Below are 24,808 nucleotides of genomic sequence, written 5' to 3'. Positions count from 1 at the left end.
GAAGAAATTACCCAAAATGCAACAGTAATTTCCCAAAATGAATACAAAGTGAGAACAGGAAGGAGATGTTAAAAGAGAATGAGCTTGCACATGAAGCCAGGTCATGCATGGTATGGCCCCAGGCACGTGATCACCTCTGCAAATAGGCTGATTATGCCCTACCCCAGCTTGCCACTGATTTTCACCAACCTCCAGGCAAGACCTTGGAAGCCACCCCTCCAGAAGTTACACCATGGTCATCCACAAATACTTGAAATAAAATGTGGCTTCTGCTTCCACCAGTAGCACCAAAGGAAGTGCCAAGTATTATGGGGAATTATCTTCTCACAGCCCACCATGTTCACGGACAGATGAAATGTACTTCTCAGGAAATCCACTCTTCCTTCACAGTCAGTGTTTCACTTCCCAGAGCACTGAGAGTGCAATAGCTTCAGGCCACCTGTACTACCAGAAGTATAATTGTCTGTCACTTGACTCAGGAAGCCACAAGTAAAACAGGCAGCCAGCCTAGGGACGCCAATGCCAGGACTCTATCTTTAACTGAGTGGCAACTACCAGCCCCAGGCTTCCAGGTGCTAGGCTTTCTGAGCTCAGCCATCCCCACACCCTATCCTACCCTGTCAGCTAGGTGCCCTTACGTGAGGCATAGAAACAACTGGGTTCTTTCATATCAAGAAAATAAATACAAAAAAGGAAAACAAGAGCATCTGCTCTTTGCTCTCTAAGCCAAAGACATGTTCATGACACCTGTAACTATTTTCCTTGCAAAAATTAGAAAATAAATAACAAGTAGGTAACATGAACAAAAACAACAACAAAAAAAAAGAATGAAAACATTCAATGTTTGTAGAATTTCTAAATGCAAGAAGAGAAAACATGTATGAAGAAAGATGTGGCAATTTTCCTGCCCAAAAATAGGCATGTGTGTGTGTGTGTGTGTGTGTGTGTGTGTGTGTGTGTGTGTGAGAGAGAGAGAGAGAGAGAGAGAGAGAGAGAGAGAGAGAGAGATACTAAAAAAGCCAAAGACGTCCGTAGCAGAATAAATAAAAACATAGTCAACAACAAGACAGGAAACAGTGAGATGGCATTACCACAAACAAAAACAGAAAAATGTATCATAAACTCATGAAAAAATGAAATTCACCTGCAAAAGAATATCAATAAGACTAGGAGCAACTTCTATAAAACCATGAAAAAAGCCAGAGGAAAAAGTACTAAAAGTACATCACTATTAATGTATAATTGCATAGCCCCATAAACTGTAATTTCAGATCGAGGCTAAAAGAAAGTCATCGACATGGTTTACCACTGACACACTCAGGTTGAAAGAACAAGAAGCAGGATGTTGGCCTCAGCAAGATGAGTCAGCAAGGAAGCTGGCAGATTTAGATAAGCACCTCTTGGTGAAATTGAAAATAACAACACCCAAAGAGGGCCCAGTTATAGGGTCCCCCAAATGCAGGAAAACAATAAATGTAAGACAGGGGTGGTCTTCACATTTTTTCAAAAAGTAAACATTCAAACTTTAGTTTGAATACATATGTGAAACTAAGGTTTTTGTAGTCAGCAGGAAAAGAATTTCTTATGTAGCTCCAAACCAGGTGTGGTAAAGAAGAAAGAAGGTAAACATATTTGAACACATTCACCAAAGGGAGAGAAAAACAGAAAATCAATGAAAAGAAGCTAAAGTACAAAATAAGATTGTAGAAACAGATCCAAATATTACTGACTTACAAAATACAAAAATCAACACAATAGAGTTAAAAGACAAATTGCCAGATTGAACTAAGGTCATAAAAATCAGGACACAGGACACAGCTCAGTGGTAAAACGTTTGCCTAGTATACATAAAGCCCTGAATTTGATCCTCAACACTTTCCCTCTACCACCTCAACCAAAAAAGAAGGCCTTTAATTCGGTCATATGCTATTTGCAAAAGGTACACTGTTCTAGTTTTCTTTCTGCTGCAATGATAAAATACAAGCAGCTCAGGGGAGAGAAGATTCATTTGCCTTCCACTTCCAGGTCCCAGCCCATTACTGAAGGAGTCAGGGCAGGAACTAAAGGCAGGACCCCGGAGGCAGGCCTGCTTGCTATTCCAGGCAGCCTTACCTATAACCAGGAAACTCACTCACAGCCAAGCTTCATAAAAGAATAAACTACTTAGAAATATACCTAAAATACCTAAAATATACCTAAAATATACCTCTACATTGACTACAATGATAACACTAGAAAAACAAGTTTAAAACTGGGTGTGCTGGTTCATGCCTGTTAATCTCAGCACTCAGTTCTCTTGTGGAGACAAAAGAACTAGAAGTTCTAGTTCATCGTCAGCCAGCCTAGTCTCATACATGAGACCCTGTATCAAAGAATTTTAAAAAATAAATCAATACAGTAAAACATACTGATTTGTTTAAAAAGAGAAAACTGAACAGAAGATCTCCCATGCACATGGATTGGCAAAATTCATATTGTAAAAATAGTTATAATACTGAAAGTAGTATACAAATTCAATTCAAGTGAAATGAAAATTCCAGTTATATTCTGAGAAATAAAAAAAAACACTAAAATTCATACAAAAGTAAAAACATAGGCTAGAAAAGGCAATTTTAACAAAAAAAAATGCTAGAGGTATCACAAAACCTGATCTCAAAGTATTCTAAAGAGCCATAGTAACAACACAGCATACTAGCTCAAAATCACACATGTAGATTCATGGACTTGAGGACCCAGAAATATGTTCATACATCTATCATCCCCTAATTTTTGATTAAGGTATAAAAAACACACTGGGGGAAAGACAACATTCAACAAATGGTGTTGGGGAAAATAGATATTCACAAGAAGAAAAGTTGATGTATATGTGTCAGTCTGCACAAAAATCAATTCAAATATAACAAAGACCTTAATGTAGAATCTTAAGACTTGAGAACTGCAACAGGACAAAAAACAAAACAAAACAAAACAAAACAAAGCAAAACAAAAAAACAAACAAAAACCAGAGAAAACATGTCATGATATACTGCTAGCAAGAACATAAACTGGTGCAAACATTCCTCTACATATACCTGAAAAACTCTAAGTCAATTACCACAACAGCTGCACATCCATATTTACTGCAGCACTATTCAAAATATCTACCAAATGGAACCAGTTTTGATGTTCACCAGTTCATGAACAGATAAATAAAATGCTGTGCATATACACAATAGAATTTTATTCAGCTACAAAAGCTGAAAAGACAGGTGAAATCATGGCATTCACAGGTAAAGGATGGAAGTAGAAAGCAATAACTGAGCAAAACAAATCAAGCCCAGAAAAAAAATGTCATGTTCTCCCATATGCATAATCTAGATTTAGACCTATATGTGTACTATTTATATATGTATACATGTATACATATGTATATATATACATACGTATATATCTGTGTGTGTGTCTGTGTGTGTGTGTGTGTGTGTGTATGTGTGTGTGTGTATTTATGTGGAAACACAGAGAAAAAGAGAGAAAGGGTGGGGAGAGAAACAGGCAGACTGCCAAGAAACTAGATAGGAAACCAAGAGAAGAAAGGGAAAGACCTTAAAAGAAAAAGAGAAGGTAATGAAATTCCTCTAAATACTGTTACAAGAGCATAGAAAGGGGCCATCTGGAGGCAGAAAGGGGACCAGTAAGAAGGGAATGCATGTGATAATGGAAGGAAAGGGCAAATGAATAACAATAAGGTATAATAAAATGTGCCAAAATGAAAAAAATGAATTCTAATAATTTGTATGATTTCTTAAAAGTAAATAAATAATGAAAGGTTAAATATAAATTAATGAACACTATTTTTGCATTCTTAGATATTTACAATATGAAAAGATGATAAATCACTAGACACTATTACAAATTCAGCTCTACTTTATTCTTTATCACTCTGGAAAATACTGTAGTTAATTGCTAACAGAAATCAGAAAATCTATTTGCTCTTTCTATCTGAGTCAATGAGAAAGACACACTGTTCCAAATAAGTAAATAGGTAGATGAAACATTTATGATTTATTTTCAAGGGATGCAGGAATACATGGAGCTGGAACTGACTGAAAGCCTCCTCCCTGAAGTCTAAATTTCATCCTGTAGAGGGTACTATCCAAACAGCTATGTGAGAAAATCATCAGTCATTCGACCTCAGCGTTAAAGCCTAATAACCACAACAATGGAAAACTGTAACAGTGCAGTAGTGGTACTTTTATCTTGAGGATAATAAACAGCTATCTATTTGGACATAAAGCCAACTCAATGGAAGGAACTCATGTATGGCACTATAAACACAGCCAAATAAACATGGCTGGAGAGGTCATAGATCCTAGAGAAAACCACGTCTGTTACATTCTTAGACAAATGAAATTTCTTTTTGTATGCTAAAATCAATAGATATATTTACAGACAAGTGTTCCAGTCACTATTCATCAAAGAAGCTTCTCTTTGCAACATATGGAAACGATTACAGAGTTCCACAACAGGTAACACACATAGAATAAGTGTCTGTGAGATGCCCAACCCTAAGTGACACATCTGCAATGCAACCTCTGCATCTGAGGCTAAGGAAACATAGAGGAACAAGGAGTATAGAGAATATTAATGCATCTCTCAACTCTCACCAAGGAAACTTATTCATGCAACAGAGGGTGATAAATACAGAAAGCCACAACTGGTCAAAGTGTAGCGAATAAGAGACTACAGAGTACATGTGTCTGGATAGGACTCTTATATTAAAACTCAACCACCCAGGGTTCAGGGACCATTGAGGAAGAGGGGGCAGAAAGATTGTAAAAGACAAGGGAAGTGCATAAATATAAGGAAACAGTCTTCTAGGTTTCTGGGGACTTGCTTATATGAACTTACTGCAATGGTAATAGCATGCACAAGACCTATACAAACACTATCAGACTAAAACCAACATAGAACTGGGGAAATGGGCAGAAGATCCCAACCTTAGCTAAGGAACTACTGGCAGGTGATCGCTGCTGGGTGAGGGAGAGTTGATTTTCTTTAAGGGAGAGACACTAGATAGGCTGACCAGGCTCCAGTACATGAACTAACACTGAGGGAACATATGGGTACACAAAATTGACTCGACAGGCCTTAACATATATGACAGAATTCATGAAATCCTGTGGGAAGGCCATGGGGGGGTGTGTGTGCAGAAATGGGAGGGGATCTAAATATGATTAAGATGTATTGTATGAAATGCACATAAAAATGAAATAAAAAATAGACATTAAAAATGTGGCTGGGGATGGCTAGGAGAGAGGATAAGACAGGGAGAGAAAGATGAGAGATAAATAGTGCCTAGCTAGTATAAAAAACCAGACGGAATCATATTAGTCCAAAAACCTACTGAAAAATTACACACACACTATCTCTCCATGTGTCCATGAGTATAGCTGAAGGCTACACAACAAATAACAGTGCCAGAGAAGAGAAACTTTCCTTTGAGTTGTTGGCCAGGGTAGTCTGAGGCTCCCAAAAGTACACAGCCTATTGCCATAGTCCTTGATTACCTCCCAGAACTTAATGGTAAGACCCTATTGCTTTAAGAGGACATACTTTGGTCACAGGGTTTGGAGCAAGAGAGCTGGAACTGACCTGGAAACCACCTCCCCTGAATGCTAGCTCTCATAGCTTTGGAGAACACTATGCAAGCTGGTAAGGGAGAACTTCAATCAATGGTTCAATTCCAGCTTCAAGGCCTAAAAACCACATCAGTGACCAGCACAGCAAATGACACTGGTACAGTAGTGGCACTTTTATCTTGGGGTTAACCAACGGCTACCTAATTGGACTTAAAGCCCACTTGGTAGGAGGAAACTCTTATGTGGTACTGTAAACCTAGCCAAATACACATAGCTGCAGAGGTCATAGATCTTAGAGAAAATTCTAAGGCTGTCACAACCCTAGACAAATGTAATTTCTTACTATGTGCAAAATAGGAATCCTTAAATCTATAGCCAAGTATCCCAGTCACCACCCATCAAAGAAGCTTCTTTTTCAAGAGTCAGAGATAATTACAGAGTTCCACACCTGGTCATACAGAGACATTGTCTGTGAATTTCCCAAATCCAAGTGGTACATCTAGGATGCAACCTCTACACCTAAGGCTCACAGAACATATAACAAGGGATGAAAAGAACACAGATGCATCTTTCAGTTCTCATCAATGAAGCTCCCTCATGCAACAGAGCCAGGAATGCAAAAGGTTGTAAATGGCCAAAATGCAGAGAATAAACAAGAGTCTGCAGAGTTTGTGTACTTGGACAGAAGTCCTATATTAAAACCCACCCACCCAGGACGCAGGGACCATTGTGGAAGAGGGGGTGGAAAGACTGTAAGAGCCAGGGAAGAGTTGCATGACCATACAGCAATAATCCTATGGACTGCTGGGACTCTTCTCATACAAACAAACAGCAGTGGTGTCAGCATACACAAGACGCATGCAACTTAAACAGACAAAAACCCAGCACAGAACTATGGAAATGAACAGCAGACCCCAATCTTAGTCAAAGAATTATTGGCAGCTGATTACTGCTAGGTGAGGAAAAGCTGATCCTCTTAAAGGACGGGACTCTAGAGAGGCTGACTAGATCCCAGTGAATGAACTTGCACTGAGGGACATCTTGGGCACTAATTTTACATAATAGGCCTTAAAATAAATGATAGAATGCATGATCTCCAGTGTGTGGGAGGGGTCTATCGGAAGATGCTAAAGGGAAAGAGGTATAAAGATGATTTTCTATATGAAATACAAAAATATTCAATAAGGATTTTTTTTAAAAAAAATTATGCCTCTTAACCTTGCTTTCCTTTAACATTTTACCATTACAAACTGTTTAACATTTGTCATCACATTTGAGAGAATACACACATACACACACTTGCAGAGTTTAAATGGAAAATCCCAGGGGCTAGAGAGATGGCTCAGTGGTTAAGAGCACTGGTTGTTCTTGCAGAAGACCAGGGTTTGAATCCCAGCACCCACATGGCAGCTAACAACTGTCCATAACTCCAGTTCCAGGGGATCTGATGGCCTCTTCTGTCCTCCATGGGCATTGCATGACATATGTGCACTTACCTACATGCAGGTAATACACTCATACACACAAAAAATAAATAAAATATTAATAAATAAATGGAAAAACCCAGTGTCAGGAATGGGTTACCTCTTTTGGTGTTGTAGGTCAGTGGGGTGCCACAGACTCCGAAACATTACTGGCTACTGACATTGCTCTTAGTGACTCTGTGGAATTGTTTGTAAGACTGTATTATTGAAGACTATATACTTGATTCATAAAAGGAGAAATCAATTTGGTACCAACATAGAATCTTTAACCCTACTGGCTCACTTTCGTAGTGCTGGAAGGTACCAAGCAAGCTACCAGAGGAGTAATCATCAATCTTTCCCAGATATGAATGTTGTTAGCTACAATAACAACTGGCCTAGCAAGACGTGCCCAATGGTGCAATGTTATGAGAGTGAACAAACACTTTCTAATTGGATTTAAGACCTGCTCCACAAGATGGAACTCATACCTGACAATTACCAGGGACAAGAACCTGTGGCTAAATAGGTCATAGGCTTTAGGGTGGAACTTACTACTACCATCCTGCCAAAAGTAGGACTCCTAATGGCTTATAAATATACCCATAGATTAGTGCATCTGTTAACCCTCATCAGAGATTCCTTTTGCAGTAGATAGTGATTAACACAGAGACCCCAAAATGGCAAAAGCCTGGAGAATAAAAGAGCTGAGTGCTCAGGTCTAAATGGGATATATTCTTATATGGATTATCTCAGAAGAGGGGGCAGAAAGATTGTAAGAGCCAGAGGAAGTAGATGAACTAAAGGATATAGTGTCTATGCACACAACAGGGCAGCTCCACATAGGAATTCACAGCAGGTGTGAAAGAATGCACAAGTCCTGTGCATTCTCAAGCCAGACAAAATCCCAGTATGGAAAAGGGAAGTGCGCATAAAATCCCATCTGGAGTTGTGGCGTTATTGGCAATTCAGAGCTCTTGAGAGAGGGACAGTCAGTTTATTAAAGGGTATAACCACTGGTAGATCGATGATGTTGTAGAGGATGGACCCATACCCAAGAGTATTTGGGGAACTGGACTTGATAGGGTTTTATAAAAAGGAAATGAAATTTGGTGGGTAGGGAGGTGGAGGTGAATTTGGGAAGAGATGAGAGAAGGCAATGAATATGATCAAAGACACCATGAAATTCTCAAAGAAAAAATAAAAATTATTATTTTTTCAAAATGAGACAACTTAATTCTAGACATTTTTCCTAATTAAGATATTTCTAAGTCCAAATTTTAAAAAACTCTAACAAAACCATAAATGCAAATCTACTGGCCAAATTTTACAACAATAAAATATGAAGGCTAAAATACAAAAACATATATATGTTGTATGCACTCACACATGCAATTTTTTATAAGAAAAAGGCACATATACAGTTTCCAAGCCTCTTGAAGAATTACTTATTATTTAAAAAGCAAAATAGGCTCATGGAAAAAATGAAAGATGCATTTAATTTATTCTTAAAGGAAACTGAAATTTTTCAAATAATAAAATAATAAACTCTGTATTTTATATATTTCATATATTGTTGATGATAATGAAGTAATTCCAATGCTCTACTTTAAGAAGTTTTATATGATACATTCATACATATATTTGTGCATGTTTACATTTTATCTTGTCTAGAAATATTTAGAAGTATTAAATGCTACTGTGGTTGCAACTTACGAATCAACATGCAGAACCCTCTGGCCACTCCGTGAACATGCAGCTGCAATGATGGATTCAGGCAAACCTATAAAAACACACACCTATATCATTGAGAATGTAGATATCTATTTTGTTTCATTCATGTGATCATTATATAAACTACTTTAACATAAGTGACCTATTCTTATATTCAAAATTTGAAAGCTCATATTAATTACACTGTCAGATGTTTCTTAATCAAAATACTGAATTGTTTTAGGTAGAGGAGGTATCTTTTGTTAGCCTATGGTGTCTAGTAGGAGCAATATCCTCCTGTTAAAAAGTAACTCCTTTACATTTCTTTTTATAATGTATATTTACATACTGTAAGAAGCTTCTATAGTGGTAGGTTTCAGTATGACTTATCTAAAAGCCTTTGGTGTTACTTATCCCTCCCAATACTCTCTTCCTCTGCCCTGTCTTCCCATTCCCCACACCATTTAACCCTTCCCACTCTAATGCTACCTTTTCCATCTTTCAATCAGTGTATTCTAGAACCCCTCCCAGGATGCCCCCCCATCTCCATGGCCATTTATTAGTTTCCTGACCTCTCTGAAATTTCAAATTGAAACATGCATATCTAGGATTTCAAAGCTAGCATCCACCTATGAGACAGAATATGTAATGTTTGTCTTTCTGGGTCTGGGATATCTCACTCAGGAAAATTGTTTCCAGTTCCATCCATTTATCTGTGAGTTTCATAATTTTTTAAGAGCTCAATAATATTCCACTGTGTATATGTATCAAAATTTCATTCTCCATTCATCAGATGATGGACATCTACCAGGAATGGATCACCTCTCTTGAAGCTGTCGCCCATGGGTCCCATAGACACTCAAACAACACTGGCCATTGGCCCTGCTCTTGTTTACCCACCAGAACTGGATGGTAAGACCCTATTACTGAAGACACTACATGGATGAGCTGTAAAACAAACAAGGAGAAATCAATCTGGTGCTAAAGTCAGAGCCTCATCTCTACTGGCTAGTTTTCAAAGTGCTGGAAGGCACTATGGATGCTACCTGAAGGAAAAAAAATTATCAATCCTACCCAACTGTGACTCCTGTAAACTTGTATAAACAGCTGTCCTGGCAAGATATGCCCACTGATGCAGTAGTACAATAAATATTATGGAAGTAACCAATCATTCTTTAACAGGACATAAGCTCTGTGTCATAGGATGGAGCCTGTACCTGAGGCTAAACAGGTCACAGGACAAAGAGAAGAGCCTAATAACTAGCTTTCTTCTAAATAGTTTTAGTATTAACCCGACTCCCAATGACTTGTTATACCCATAGACTGAGGCATCACTCACCACAGAAGTTTCCTTACACAGCAGATGGTGATTAACTCAGAAACTCAAAACTGCTCCAAGTACAGAGAACAAGAGGCTACAGAGTACTTATCCCTGAACAGGGCACCTATATCAAATTCTGCCTCCTAAGGTTCAGGGATCATTACAGAACAGGGAGCAGAAAGATTGTAACAGCCAGATGTAGTGGATGACCACAAGGAAATGGAGTTTTCCAGAAAGGTAGTCAGCTACTCATATGAACTCAGTGCAATGATAATAGTATGCGCAAGTCCCATGAAACCTCAAATCAGCTAAAAGCCAAGCATAGACAGAGGGAATTGGAAAAGAAACCCCAGCCAATCCAAAGGAACTTTTGGCAACCTATAACTGCTGGGAAAAGGAGAGACAGTCTCTTTCAAGGATGGGACTCTTGGTAGGATAACCAGGCTCCAGTGTGTAGTGCCACACTGGACATTTGGGGACACAAATTAAACTGTATAAGCATATATTATATACATATACAATATATGTATATAATATCTATATGGCAGGGGGCAGTAAAGGGCCATGCAGAGAGGAGAGGGGCTCACATTATATTGCATGACAATCTGAACAATTAAAAATTAAGCTCCAAAGAGGTATTTTTAATAAGATAAATATTAGATATTTTCATCTTTAAATGATCAAAATGGGTAACTGTAATCATGATGTTTCTTAAGGCTTTCTTATAGGAACCATATTAAGTCAATAAGCTTTTTTGATTCAAAAGCACTAAGACATAGGAATTTACGTCTGCATTCTAGAGATGATAATGAACCTGGTGCTCATGGATGTTAACTGCTAATAAAAAGTTCTAGGGTTGAAACTTAAACTCAGGTCTAACTCCAAAGACACAATATCTTTAAGGGAGAATGGTATACCTTCTTTTATTAAAAAAAAAAAGTCTTAGTTAATTGTTTTCTGTTTTTTAGTTTTTTGTTTGAGGCAGGGTCTCCTTGTAGCTCCAGCTATCCTGGAACTCACTATGTAGACCAGGCTGGCCTCGAACTCACAAAGATCCGCCTGCCTCTGCCTCCCAAGTGCTGGGATAAAAGGCGTGCGCCACCACACCCGGCTGTTTTTTTGTTTTGTTTTGTTTTTTCAAGGCATTTACAAGATATACATTATCCTGCATGTTGGTCACTATAGCAACTTAGAATCAAATGTAGTCATAAAATAAAACTCTCAGAAAAGAAAATATATGTAACTACTGCCTGTATGAACAAATTAAATTACAGAATATAATGCTCTTATAATAAAAAAAAATCAAGTTTTTCTGCTATATTACTAAATTCCCTATTGTAACTTCAAGACTCTTCATAATTTTAATCACAAAACCTACCATTACAAAAGAGGCCATTAGGTACTCAAATAATAGTCACACAAATAAAGCATATTTTTTGTTTTGCTTTTTTTAATATGAAATAAGTTCAGAAGACATACAAGGAGACATTGGATTTATCATGGTAGTTGAAAATTAATTTCTTATGCTTATGACATGTCAGTAGTTGAAAACACAAAAGCAAACTTTACACATTGAAAATATTATGTAATTTAAAAGCCTTAAGAGGAGAGTTACATTTTTCAAGGGTTTGCTATATACACTTCAATAAAAACCTTCTCAAAATTCAGATTCATAAGGTCAGCTTTCTGTTTTTGATGTGTCAACTTAGCTAGGCCAGGCATTGCTCTGAAGGCACTCTGCAGAATTAATAAAAGCCCCTCACCAGTGAACTTTAGGTAAGGTGGACTATCACATATAATCTGGACAGGAATGATTTGATCACATGGCAGAATGCAATAGCAAGGCTGAAGTTTCATTCAGAGTGCAGAAATTCTCTTTGCAAGCAGCTTTCACCCCTTTCCATGTGTTAGAGTCTGCCCATGAGCTTCCGTTTCCCACTACCGCCCCATGAATCTGACATTCTTAATCAGCTCTCTCAATGGTGTGAATCAAATCTTTTTAAAAATCTTTTATTTATTATTTTGATTTTAAGAGATATTGCTTGCATGTATGTAAGTACACCTATGTCATGAAATGCTTGTGGAGATCATAAAGAGGGTGGGTGTCGGATCCCCTGGAACTGGAGTTACAGATAGTTAAAGCCACCATATGGTGCTGGGAACTGAACCCAGGTCCTCTGCAAGAGCAGTCAGTGCTCATAACTGCTGAGTCATCTCTCCAGCTCACCAAATCTTAATAATCTTCCTCCATCCCACCTTCTCTCCTTCCTCTATCTTTCCTTCCTCCTTCAAGAATCAATTGAACTACCATTCACTGATCCATCTATCCATCTATCTATTAATCATCTATTTTTCAACTATTTGTCTAGCAGATGGCATCTATCCATTCCACTGATGCTGCATCTCCAGTTGAATGCTGACTGATATACTTAAATATAAACTACTTTAAACAGGACCATCTTCTGACCTAATATTATAATATTCCTTCTTTAACATTTATAATGATTTTATAATTCTTAATAAACCATACTTTGAATGTTTAGAGCAATTGTAGAGTCTCCATTGCCATTAAAAATCCAGGTTGGTTTACAGTTTTACCTTAGTAGAATAGATAGGTACCTTTCTTTGATAAAAGTTTAATGTATACACAAAACATCATGGACTTCAGGGAAGCGAAAGATTAACTATTTATGTAAAAAATAATATGCCACCAAATCTGATAACCAGAGTTTAATCTGCAGAATCCAGATGTTGGAAGGAGTGAGCCAATTTTACAAAGTACCTCCACATACATGCCAAAGTACACACACACACAAATGCAAAAAAAATTTTTAAGTAATACACACATGAAACAATTGATATACTCAGTCCTTAGTTAAAAAACACATTAAACACAAGCTCCAATTGCCATCATGAAGAACTATCTGTCCATAAAAAAACACTTTGTGGGTATATAATGTATGGTTTAGATATAGAAATGGTAACCAAACATAGAGAATAACCATTATATATCAATTATTGGAAACATGCCATCATAAAATTCTAAAATTAACTTTGGCTATAATTGCAGAAAAAAATTTCTAGAGTAGAAAGAGGAGAAAGTTTCAAATAACTAAGCACAGTAAATTCTTCAGTTAAAACTATATTATTCTAATATTTTTTAGGATGACATGAACTTTTTGCTATTCCTAAATTACTTCCATTGCACATAAAATGTAGTCACTATGGTACTTTAAAAGTTGATAAGCGGGCTGGGTGTGGTGGCACACGTCTTTAATCCCAGCACTTGGGAGGCAGAGGCAGGTGGATCTCTGTGAGTTCAAGGCCAGCCTGGTCTACATAGTGAGTTCCAGGACAGTGTCCAGGAAGAGTGGTGATGGACATGGTCAAGATGCATTGTATACATGTATAAATAAAAAAATAATAAATAAAAAAAATTTAAAAACAAGAGAATTTTATTTTAAAAGTTGATAAAGAAATTTTACAAAATAGAATATTTTTTAAATGCTTTTATATATAATGACAGCATTAAAGACACTAAAACATATAGGAATAGGGCTTTAGGCTTCATAGCATGTTTTCATGTATCATCTCACTTATTTTTCATTATCATCACGAGCAATATCATCCAAGTGAGGACATAGCCAAATACAAAGACATTGAATACATGCAATTCAAATAACTGTAGTAATTCACATCTCCAAAGTATACATAAGTTGGAGAACAGGATTTAACAGTATTACCTACAATGACATGAAATAGGCATTTCCAAATCAGGACTTGGACTTGAATCTTTGTCTTGTTAGTTCAGTAGCTGTGAAACTTTAGACAAGTTAGTCTTCTGAGTCTTTGTTTTGACACCTACCAGTGGGAACATGACCATCCACCTCATAGGACTGTTTAGTTATTAGCAACATTACCTGTCCTGAGAACACTATACTCTTCACGTCCCTGAGAAAAATAGCTTAGAATTGCCACACTTATACCTAACATAACTCCAAACCTATACCTGCTTGGACCAGATGCCAAGACCACCACATTCTCTAAGTGACCAGAAGTTTGAAAATTATTTCACTGACAACAGCAGTGTTAAATTAGTGCTTTAAAGAAACATAACTCTAGTCATAGCATAGAGAATAAATTTCCATAAAATGGGAGTTTTAAATGTAAAAAAAAGAAACACCTTACTTTGGAAAAGTACAATTTAACCTTTCTTTTCAATAATTTAGTAAAGTGAATAAAATGCCATGTCTTTAGTTCCAGCACTCAGGAGGCAAAGGCAGAGGGGATATATTTGAGATTGAGGCAAGCCTGGTCTATATAGCAAGTGCCAGTCCAGCTGGGCTACAGGGAGACCCTGTTTCAAAAAGACAAAAAAAAATAAGTTTAAGTTTTACAAATATACCTTGCTAATGTCTAACATTGATCAGGGACAAATCACATAGCATTTCGCTGCATACTCTATAAAATGTGTGATCATAATATACAAGTGCAATGTTTTCACTGTTCAATGGGCCTGATAATCTATCTTAAAGATTCTAACAAGGAGTAGGAACAAAATGATAGGAAACACTTATACAGTACCTCCTGCCAACTTGCAAATGGTCTCCTCCTATTTCTTCAGGTAAGATTAGCTATTTGATGTTGTAGCCTGGAAAGCACTTACTCCTCCGAAAAGCACTACTGCAGGGCACCCTGGGAAGAAGGGTGGAGCCTAGCCATGGGCAGATCGGAAGGAAAAAGGAAGTGTAATGGAGACTGTGGACAGGTGCAAAAGCGACCTGAACTGCTACTGAGCCTGCTGTGTGGTTTGTTAGTCCTCCCTCCCTATGATATAAACCATGGGAAACCCAAGATAAAAATGAGTTATGTAGGTTTGTCCACCAGCGTCAAGAGCAAGAGACTGAGAGAGTGAGGGTGAGTCAAAAAGAAAGCAGGAAGGAGAAAATTTAGTGGCACAGATGGGTTTCAAAAGGCTATCACTTCCTTACCATTTATTTACCTTATCTTCAAAGACCTTACTTAAATATATTTTATTTTTTGAGGCAGGGTCTCCCTGACCCACAGCTGACCTTGATCACACAGAGATCTGTCTGTCTCTGCTGTGGCCTGGACCTTAATTGTATTTTTTAAAGAAAATTTTCTTATTTCTATGTTATGTGTATAGGTGTTTTGACTGCATTATGTACGTGCACTACATGCATGCAATACCCACAGGGGCCAAAAGAGGGTGTTGGATCACCTGGAACTGGAGCTACCAACCATTGTTAGCCACCACATGGGTGCTGGGAATCAAAACCCAGTCCTCTGGAAGAAAAGCGAGTATTCTTAAACACTGAGTCATCTCTCCAGCTCCTTAAATGCATTTTTTAAAGTAATTTTCTAAGCATGTTTGGGCTGGAGGCTATGAAGCCAGGGCACATTACTTACACAGCTGAGGAGGACCTAGGACCCCTGGAAAAGGGGATGCAAATTCAGAGCATTCCATTAGCAATGTTGAGTATATGCACTGGTTGAGACTGCTGCTTTTTGTTGTTCACCAGATTTATTCTGAGATGAAGGTTCATACAGGGATTGTAGATTTCATGATAAGCCAGGTACTATTACTGCACTTTGTGCCAGAAGACATATCTGTATTCCAGGAAATTTTCCAAACAAGTCAACTTTTGTTAGATGATGAATTCAGAGCCTTATCAGGATTACTTTTCATTTGGTTTTAGAAGACTGCAATATTTAAGAAAATGTATTGGAGAAGGTCCCCAAACTATCTGAATGGCAGGTAATCTGGAACACAAATGTGCTTGAGATGTGGTGAGATTATAGATGTGGACGTTTTCATCATTGAAAACCATGGTACATATATCTGTGAGTGTAAGATAAGCACTTTCAACTTTGTGTGAAAAAGCTTCTCAATTTCAAAGAATGTCAGCTGACCCTGTGGGTGCTGTCTGTGACCTAGAAAGTGCTTACAATTGAGCATGTCTAGCAGCAAAACAAGTTGGTCAAATTAAACTTCTGGTCAGAGACTGTGAAAGAAATTAAGCAATTCTGTCTTCAGATTCAGTCTAAAAAACTAAAATTGTAAAATTTTCACTGAAATATTAAAAAAATACTCAAAGATTAGAAGAATCGTATCTTTTTCTGTGCTGAATATCAAATGCAGGCCTCTTCCATGGGAGGCAACTACTCTGATCACCAAGTCATGTATTATATATCCTCAAGTAAAATGTTTTTAATTTAAAAAATTAAGGATATTTTTAATCTCTTTATGTCTTTTCAAGTTTACTGAAATTTTGAGGGAAAACAGCATGTTTTCCTGTTGATGCTTCATGCAGTTTATCTAAATATTAACAAAAGATAGATTCTTACCTCAGTCTGTATAGATTCAGAAACTGCCTTGAAAGTTTTAGATAGTAAGACTTACAGTTTATATATTTGAATTTAAGAGAACAGAAAGGAAAAGATATAGAAAGCTGTACACCATGATCTACACAGTGGGAGTGGTCAAAGAAAGTACTTTTTATCAGATTACTTCCTAAATTTTTAGAAAATATTGTTCATGTGTTTTTGTGTTTATTTCCCCTTGTACAAGTCTTTCCCCTTATTCTTGCAATGAAAAAGAAAATCTGTAATACCTAGATTAAGTGATATGCTTCTAAAAGTATTCCAGATAATTCTTTTACCAAATTCTCATATGGATCATTTTCTGGATCTTCAGGGTAAGTATATTTACTAAAGAAAGCTTTTTAAGCTATTTCAAAATTAGCATATATCATGAATATTTTTAGTTGGACACTAACAAAAATCTGCATTAGAGGCTAGAGAGATGGCTCAGTGGTTAAGATCATTGGCTGCTCTTACAGAGCACCCAGGTTCAGTTCCAAGCATCCACATAACAACTAACAACAATCTACACCTCCGGTACCAGGAGATCCAGTGCCCTCCTCTCTATGGGCAATGCACAACACAGGTACATTTACATACATGCAGAAAAAATACTAATACACATTAAAGGTTAAATCAAAATAAATTTTTAAATCTAAATTTGAATTTCTGAATAAGAGAAAATTATGATACTTGTACATTGTTTTACTAGTTAGTTATATAAGTTAAGGTTATTTATAAAAAGTAAATAAGGGGCTAAAGAGATGGCTCAGAGGTTAAGACCACTCACTGGTTGTTCTTCCAGAGGACACGGGTTCAGTTCTCAGCACCCATGTGGCAGCAAACAACCTTCCATAACTCCAGTTCCAGGGGACCCAACACCTTTTGGTCTCTGCTAGCATTGCAAGACTTGGGCACACTTACATACATACAGGCAGAATACTCAAACACATAAAAAAATTGTAAATGTAATAAATAAAATATTTTAAAGTAAATAAATTATTTTCATTATGTACTCTATAAATGCTCTTAAAACATTCGATAGATTTTAAACATTTTCCACTAAATATGATTATTAAACTAGTGATACTGTCCCAAAATATTTGCTCTGCAAGTCAAATATAGCAAATATGCCTTATTCTGCTTTGAGAACAACCACTTTGAAAGCAATGTCATTTTATTAAAAACAGATAAATACATAAGAGGAAAAAAGGCTTTTCCTAAGCATTGTATTAAGGGAAGTTGAAGTGTTCATCAGACCAATCTCAGCTGAGGTTCTGTTATAAAGTGGGCAGCTAGAAAGTAATACGCTATCTGAATAGCCCCAGCTTCCTGCCGTTTTCCAAAATTTGTCCAGATAATGTTTAATAATCAAACAAAGGCATAAGGGTAAAATCAAGGCCTCAAAGGTATGAAATTAATATTTTCAAGAATAATATCTTTAATATCTTGTATAAGAAGGACATTATTCACTCATTGTTGAAGTCACCTTTAATCTAAATCCTCAAGACTGAACCTCATCATTTACAGCTATAATACTTAGGTTAGTTCTCCATGATACATTCTTAAAACTGTATTCATATTTGGAATTGATTTTTCCTAACACTACACTTACATAAGATAAACATAAAATAAAGTACTTACACCACTCCCAGCATATCGAACAATAAATAATAGATTCCCCTGACAGGACTTTGATGACCTGGAAAAGCCCGAGTGCTTTCAGCTCAAATCATATGAAACCATAAATCACTCTTTATTTTATAGAACATTTCAAAATGGATTCCTGCTTTCTACCTTGAAAGTCATTTCATGTGTTATTTATAACTAGTGAAGACCAAAATGGAAAGAAAATTACATAGAACTAGAAATTTTACTATGACTGCTTTTATGAAGAATAACTTCTTTTTTAGGAAAAGAAACAGAATTACCAGCATGAACAAACTTGTAAATACAAGCTTTTAGCAAGCCACATCTTTTATTTTACTAGTGTAACAACCCTATATAGAGACCTATACCAACATAGATGAAGCAATGCAAAGGTAAAACTACATATTTGTAGTCACTCAAAAATTATGACATTGTAAATTACACAGAAATGGACTTTTAACCTGGGCTCCAGTCATTTTGTTTATTTCTGACTTAAATTCTACATTACAGTTTAGATGTTAAGACTATCTTTTTAGTGGTTACTTTAAAAATGAAAAAAAAAAAAACAAGTGCCAAGGAAATAGCCTAGGGAACTACAAAAACAGAAAATATACTGTTTTTAAATTCACTGGTATTTTAATTAACATTAATTCCTCACAAAAATATCACACACATTAATAAATGAAGTTTAAAGTCTAATGGATTTCTTCCTTGTGAGAATATTTTACTTATATGCATAATTTTTCTAGCATTTTAGAATAGTATGCTTCCCATTAAAATATTAATGAAATGTTCTATTTCTGTTTTCAATTATATAGGATGTAACCTCTTAAAAATGGTTAATAATAAGAACACTGTTGCAATATTCAGAGTGCTACACTAAATGACACATCAAGAAGACATGCTTATTTTCTTATTTCTATAAAATAACTGTGACAATGGAAAAAGGTACTAACCATATCTAGACTTCAGCTTCCTTACAGATGTTCCTATTAGATAAAAATAAAGGGCTTAGAATATGTGATACAAAGGTTAATTTCAGATTCTGAAGCCAGTTCAGATTCTGAATGCTAATGCTAAATCAACAAATGGGCCTATAGTCTTAGAAATGAAAAACAAAAATGGCATTCTAGGAAGACTGCAGGAGCAGAATTGATGAATGTCCCTGAAGACCCTCCAATAGAGACAATGCAGCAGGTGTACCAAATCAAAGGCGACAATATCTATCACAAACCCTGCCAATGAAAGATTCTTTTTTTTCTTTTTTTAAAACATTTTTATTGATCTTTTGTACACTTCACACAACAGTTCTAAATCAATTTAGACCCCCTCCCCCATCCATGCCCCTCATCCCCCCACCAGACTTCATGTATTCCTCCAAATATAAGTCCTAGCCAGTCAAGTATTTGTACCCAGATGTCCTTCACTGTAAATTCTTCTACTCAAGTTTAGTCAGCCCATCTAGAGATCATATGTAGGGCATACTCTCTCTCTCATCCAGCATCAATCGGTCTCCAATATTTCTCAGTCTAGGGCCAGCCAGCCACCCATTTCTCTCCTCCCCTCTGGGGATTTGTTTAATTGAGTTTGCACGGGTCCTGTGCTCAATGCCACCATTGCCACAAGTTTACATGTGCAAGCTTCAAGTGTCCTCAAAGCCTCTGCTTCCCTTTGTTCATGAACGAGCCCTGGCCCCTAACAATCTTTCCACCCACTCTTCCACAATGGTTCCTGAGTCAAAGGTGGGTGATATTTTCATAAACCCTAAAATGTGAGTGGGTCAATTCTAATAATCAACATCTATAAAAAATCAAGGGAAAGCAAATATTACATAGCCTTAACAGCTAGAAAACCCAAATTGTCACCATGTACTCACCAGAAGTTTGCTAGGCCACTCTGAGACCAGTAGGGAAAAAAACAAGAGGCTTTCATATGGTTAAATGAAAAGAAATCTCTGCAAATACCAGGGGAGAGGGTCAGAACCCTGGGAAACCAAACCAAAGTCTTCTGGACAAATCCCTATGTTGAGAAGTGACAAATCCCTGGGCTGGCGGGGGGGGGGTGGTGGTAAGGTTTAATGGAAGAAAGGGATGGAAGCTTGGGGAAAAGAAAGGGTAGGGGGATGAGTAACTAACACTAAGGATGGTTGAAATAGCAATATAGAAACCTACTATTTTATAATCTTCCCAAAACATAGACACACACACACACACACACACACACACACACACACACACAATTAAATAGAGTTACACTGCAGGGGAGATTATGTTTGTCCCAGATGCTGTAAGTTCCCGAATAAAACACCTAGTACCAGGTATGTGGGATACATTTCCTAAAGTTGTTTGGGAGGGGGAGAGGTCCCACAGATCCCCCAAAACAAAGCAGGTTATTGCCACCACTCTTGGTAGCTGCTTATGACAATTTGATGTTACTTCTAGTTTGTTTCTCCATTGCCCTGACAAAACACTCTGACCAATACCAACTTGGGAAGGAAAGGGTTTACCTTATATCTCCTGAGTCATAGTTCATGACTGAGGGGGTCCAAGGTAGGAAATCATTGCAGGAACCTGGAGGCAGGAGGTGAAGCACAGGCCGTAGAAGAACACTGCTTACTGACTTGCTTCTCTGCCCCCTGCCCCAGCCTGCTTTCTTATACAACATGGGCCCACCTCCCCATGGGTGGCACCACCTGCAGAGGGATGGACCCTCCCACATCACTCTATAGTCAAGATGATGCTCCACAGACATGGCCACAGGCCAGTCCAATGGAGGAAATTTCCCAATGAGGTTCCCTCTACCCAAGTGTGTCAAGTTGACAACTAAAGCTATCCAGTACAAACTTATTGCTGAAGATGCCACGAGTGCACCAATGGTATAAATGTTATTGGGTAACCACTTTCTGACTGGATTTAAGACCCAATCTACAGGAGGAAAACTCATATTTGCTACTGTAAATCTGGGCAAGAATTTATGGCTTTGAGGTAGCATGGGTAAACCTACTACCATTATTTTGATAAACGGGCATAGTATCAAACTGCCTTCTAAATATGTATCTTTATTACCATAGATTAATGCAGCTCTCGGTTCTCATTATAAAGCACCTTTGTGCAGCAGATGACACAGAGACTCGGTCAAAGTGCAGAAATCAAGAATTCATGGAGTCTTCACCAATAAATGGTACATCTATGTTACATTCCCTCCACCCAAGAGGTTCAGGGACTATCATGGAAGAGGGGTGGAAAGACTGTAAATGCCAGAGGTCAGGGAGGACTAGGTAAAACTGTCTTTTGGACATGACTGGAGTTTTTGCACTGGTAAATTTATGGCAGTTGTGGTTCTGACACAAGATCTGCAGGAAGGCCAGTCAACACTCCAGCATGGATGGAGGAGGAACACAAGAGCCCCTACCCCTAACTGAGGAGCTATGGGTACCTGATGATGACTAGGAAACAGGAAGTTAGTTTGTATTAGGGGTGTGGTCCCTGGTAGGTTGAACATGCTCCAATAGATGGTTCCACACCCATTCACATATGGGCACACTAACTGGACTCAGTAGGATATATAAAGGACATGAAGTTGGAAGGCAGATGGGGGGGTTGATCTGAAAAGCTGGAGAGGGAATGGGGGAATAAATGAATAAAAACTATTACACTGAAAAATTATTCTTATGTGAATATCTTTCAAATTCACCAAAATAGAAAAAAAAAAAAAAACATAGCAGAAAACAAAGAAGATTCTAATAAAACTAGCCAAGGGAAACAGCCAACAGATTTCAGATTCCAGGTTACATGTCTGCTAATTGCAAGAAAACAGAAGAAAAAGATCTGGAGCAGTAAAGTCTGAAGACCTATCCTAACTCTTCCTCCCTATTAAAAACCTAGGGAAATGTCATTTCACTTAAAAAAAAAAATGAGTAAAAAGTCCTTAGTTGAATTATATTCAAGGTATATTTTTTAAAAATAGTATACAAAGCAAAATGACAGCTGGGTGTCATGGCACACACCTTTAGTCCCAGCACTCGGGAGGCAGAGGCCAGGCGGATCTCTGTGAGTTCAAGGCCAGCCTGGTCTACATAGTGAATTCCGTACACTAGCAAAGAAATTCGATGAAAAAATTTAAGAAACAAAGGAAGGTATTGGATAAAGGTACTGTGCTTGTATTTTAAAAGAAGTGACTTTATCTCTTAGATACATGTTGAAATATTTATAGATAAAAAAGATGTGATGTCTGGGATTTGCTTCAAATTAATTTAGGGTTGTACAGTGAAATGAGAGAAGATGGAAAATACAGAGAAAACAAAAGTGGCTAGCAGCTGATAACTGATGGAACCTGGAAATTGATACCTCATGGGGTAAGGGGATTCTACTTAATTATTTTTAAATTTTTCCATAATAAAATGGTCTACAGTACATGATGAGATTGAATGAGAGCTCATTCCAAGAATACTATCGATTCACATTCCTGCTTATATGAAAGTCTATGAAATCAATTTTCCAAAATGTTAAGATTTTAAAATGTACCGGGCAGACCAGAAAGACAGCTGAGTGGTAGAGCACCAAAAACAAACAAATAAATAAATAAAGCTTTATAAATTAAATGTTAAAGAATAGGCTAGGCCAAGGAGATGGCTCAGTTCATAAAGGTGCTTACCACGCAGGCCTGATTACTTGAGTTTGATCCCTACAACCCACAGTAGGCGAGAACCAACTCCTGAAAGTTATCCTCTGACCTCCAAACACTCACTATGTCACTAATGCACACCCATGCACACATACACAATAAAAATTGAAATGAAAGTACAGGTTGAGTATCCCTTACCCAAAATGCTTGGGCCTAAAGTGTGTAGGATCTGGAGATTTTTATCCAGGTTTTGGAATACACACACACACACACACACACGCACGCACTCACTCACACACGAGCAATCTTGGATACAAAACCCAGATATAACCTATATAAATGCACATGGCTAATGAAAATTTCATTTTTGTTTTGGAGAAAAGGTCTTACTGTATAGTCTAGCCTGGCACTGAACTAATGGCAATCCTCCTGCCTCAGCCTCCAATGTTCCGAGATTACAAGCATGAGTCCCTACACTCAGCTCTTTACCTAGCCTTGTCTAGCATATGCAAGGTCCAGTTTTAATGTCCACCACTGTAAATAACTATTTGAAATCAACCAACACATGGCAAATTTTGTTGAATTAAAATTGGTTTTACTGCATTAACAAATATTTACACTTTATTTCAAAAAGCATAAATGGAACCCAAAGCAAAATTCATGAAACACTTTTTGGCAAGTCAGCAACTTTAAACTGCATACTAGAAACACTCAAATTCAGCAGTACTGTGACAATTACTTTTCTTCCCCATCTACGCATTTAGCTTGTAAAACACTGCTAAGAAAACTATTCCAATCAGCTTAACTTGCTCTATAATTTAAAAAAAGTTTTTTTTTAATTTTCCAGTTTTTGCCCACACATTTACATAGGCAGTGCAGGGGAAGAAAACAGAAGCAGAGGTTAATCTGTCCAAAGTCAATACAAGGTAAGTGGCAAGGTAAAGCTATGACCAGGACCCAGAGAGTTTGAATGAGTCTAAATCTAAAGTGTGGTGAAAAGTATTGCACTGATACAGAATATGTCTTCATCCAATCCCACAAAGAAACTTGACAGTTCTGTTTCCCAAATGACCTAATCCTAGAAAAAAGAGTATTCTCACTGGTATTCAATAATGCTGCAAACATATGGTCTCCCTTGGAAACTATATTCAATGGCAGCTAATGAATGCAAAATGAATCAAATAATTCAGAAAAAAATTGGGTAGTGCTAATAAAATATCTTGCTTAAACAATGAGTACTAATTAATACACAAACTAGGGTGTGAATGCTTGATTCAAAAACTGAACAAATACCTGCTAACCAAGGCCCCACCATTTTATAAGCTCCCCCATTTTGGTTACAATACAGTTACTGAAACTAAAATAACTCGGGACCTAGAAATAAAGTAACTTGTTTTCATAAACACGTATCTTCTTCCCCTATGGACCCCCAGTAACATCTACTCACAGGAGATATTTAACACCTCAAATTCTTTGACCACTCAATGGTTAGCCCCAGTAATGGCCAATAGAGGATGAGAAAAAGCCTATAAACAAAGATCAAGAGCACTCTGGTTTCTTGAACTAGAGAGCTTCCTTCCAAAGTGTTTTTGTTTTGGTTTGGTTTGGTTTGCGTTTGGGTTTTTTTTTTTCCCCAAATAAAACCTGTGCTGCAGTAGTCGCTCATCATGTTGTTTTTCTGTCATGCCACCTCCAGTGGAGCCCGCGTGAGGTACTCTCCGTGGGTCAAGATGAGAAAACTTCAAAGGAAGAATGCTTCCTGGAGAATGGCTGTGTTAAAAAAGCATGCTGTGGTGCTCTCCTATCCTCAGGCCTCTTGGGGTGGGTCTATCGCGGAGCCCACCACACCTTGACTCCCCCAGCCTCATTCGCCCTTCCATTTCCCCCGATGTTCTCTGCTCCTGGTTTGGGCCCTGCGCCATTCCTGGTCTTGGGTCCACAGACACCTGGGGAACCGGTGCTGCTTCCTGATCCTTTTCGCCCAGGCCAGCTTGGTGCCTTCCTTGGGCTCCAGGAGCACTGCTTCGGGACGTGGC

The 24,808-nt window shown here is 37.6% G+C and overlaps 1 protein-coding gene across 2 annotated transcripts in view; it reads right to left on the bottom strand.

Annotated features, from left to right (window-relative positions):
• The window catches only part of Chm (CHM Rab escort protein), a 189,075-nt gene that overhangs the window by 142,842 nt on the left and 21,425 nt on the right, over positions 1-24,808 (bottom strand). For both annotated transcript variants that reach the window (XM_008822508.2, XM_029558585.1), the window contains exon 2: positions 8,798-8,864. In XM_008822508.2, the coding sequence (XP_008820730.1) occupies positions 8,798-8,864 (67 nt within the window). The remainder of the gene's footprint in view (positions 1-8,797; positions 8,865-24,808) is intronic.

Source organism: Nannospalax galili, unplaced genomic scaffold (assembly GCF_000622305.1).
Source record: "Nannospalax galili isolate Female #2095 unplaced genomic scaffold, S.galili_v1.0 scaffold10, whole genome shotgun sequence".
In the NCBI taxonomy this organism is placed as follows: Eukaryota; Metazoa; Chordata; class Mammalia; order Rodentia; family Spalacidae; genus Nannospalax; species Nannospalax galili.
This window is presented reverse-complemented; position numbering and strand designations above follow the sequence as displayed.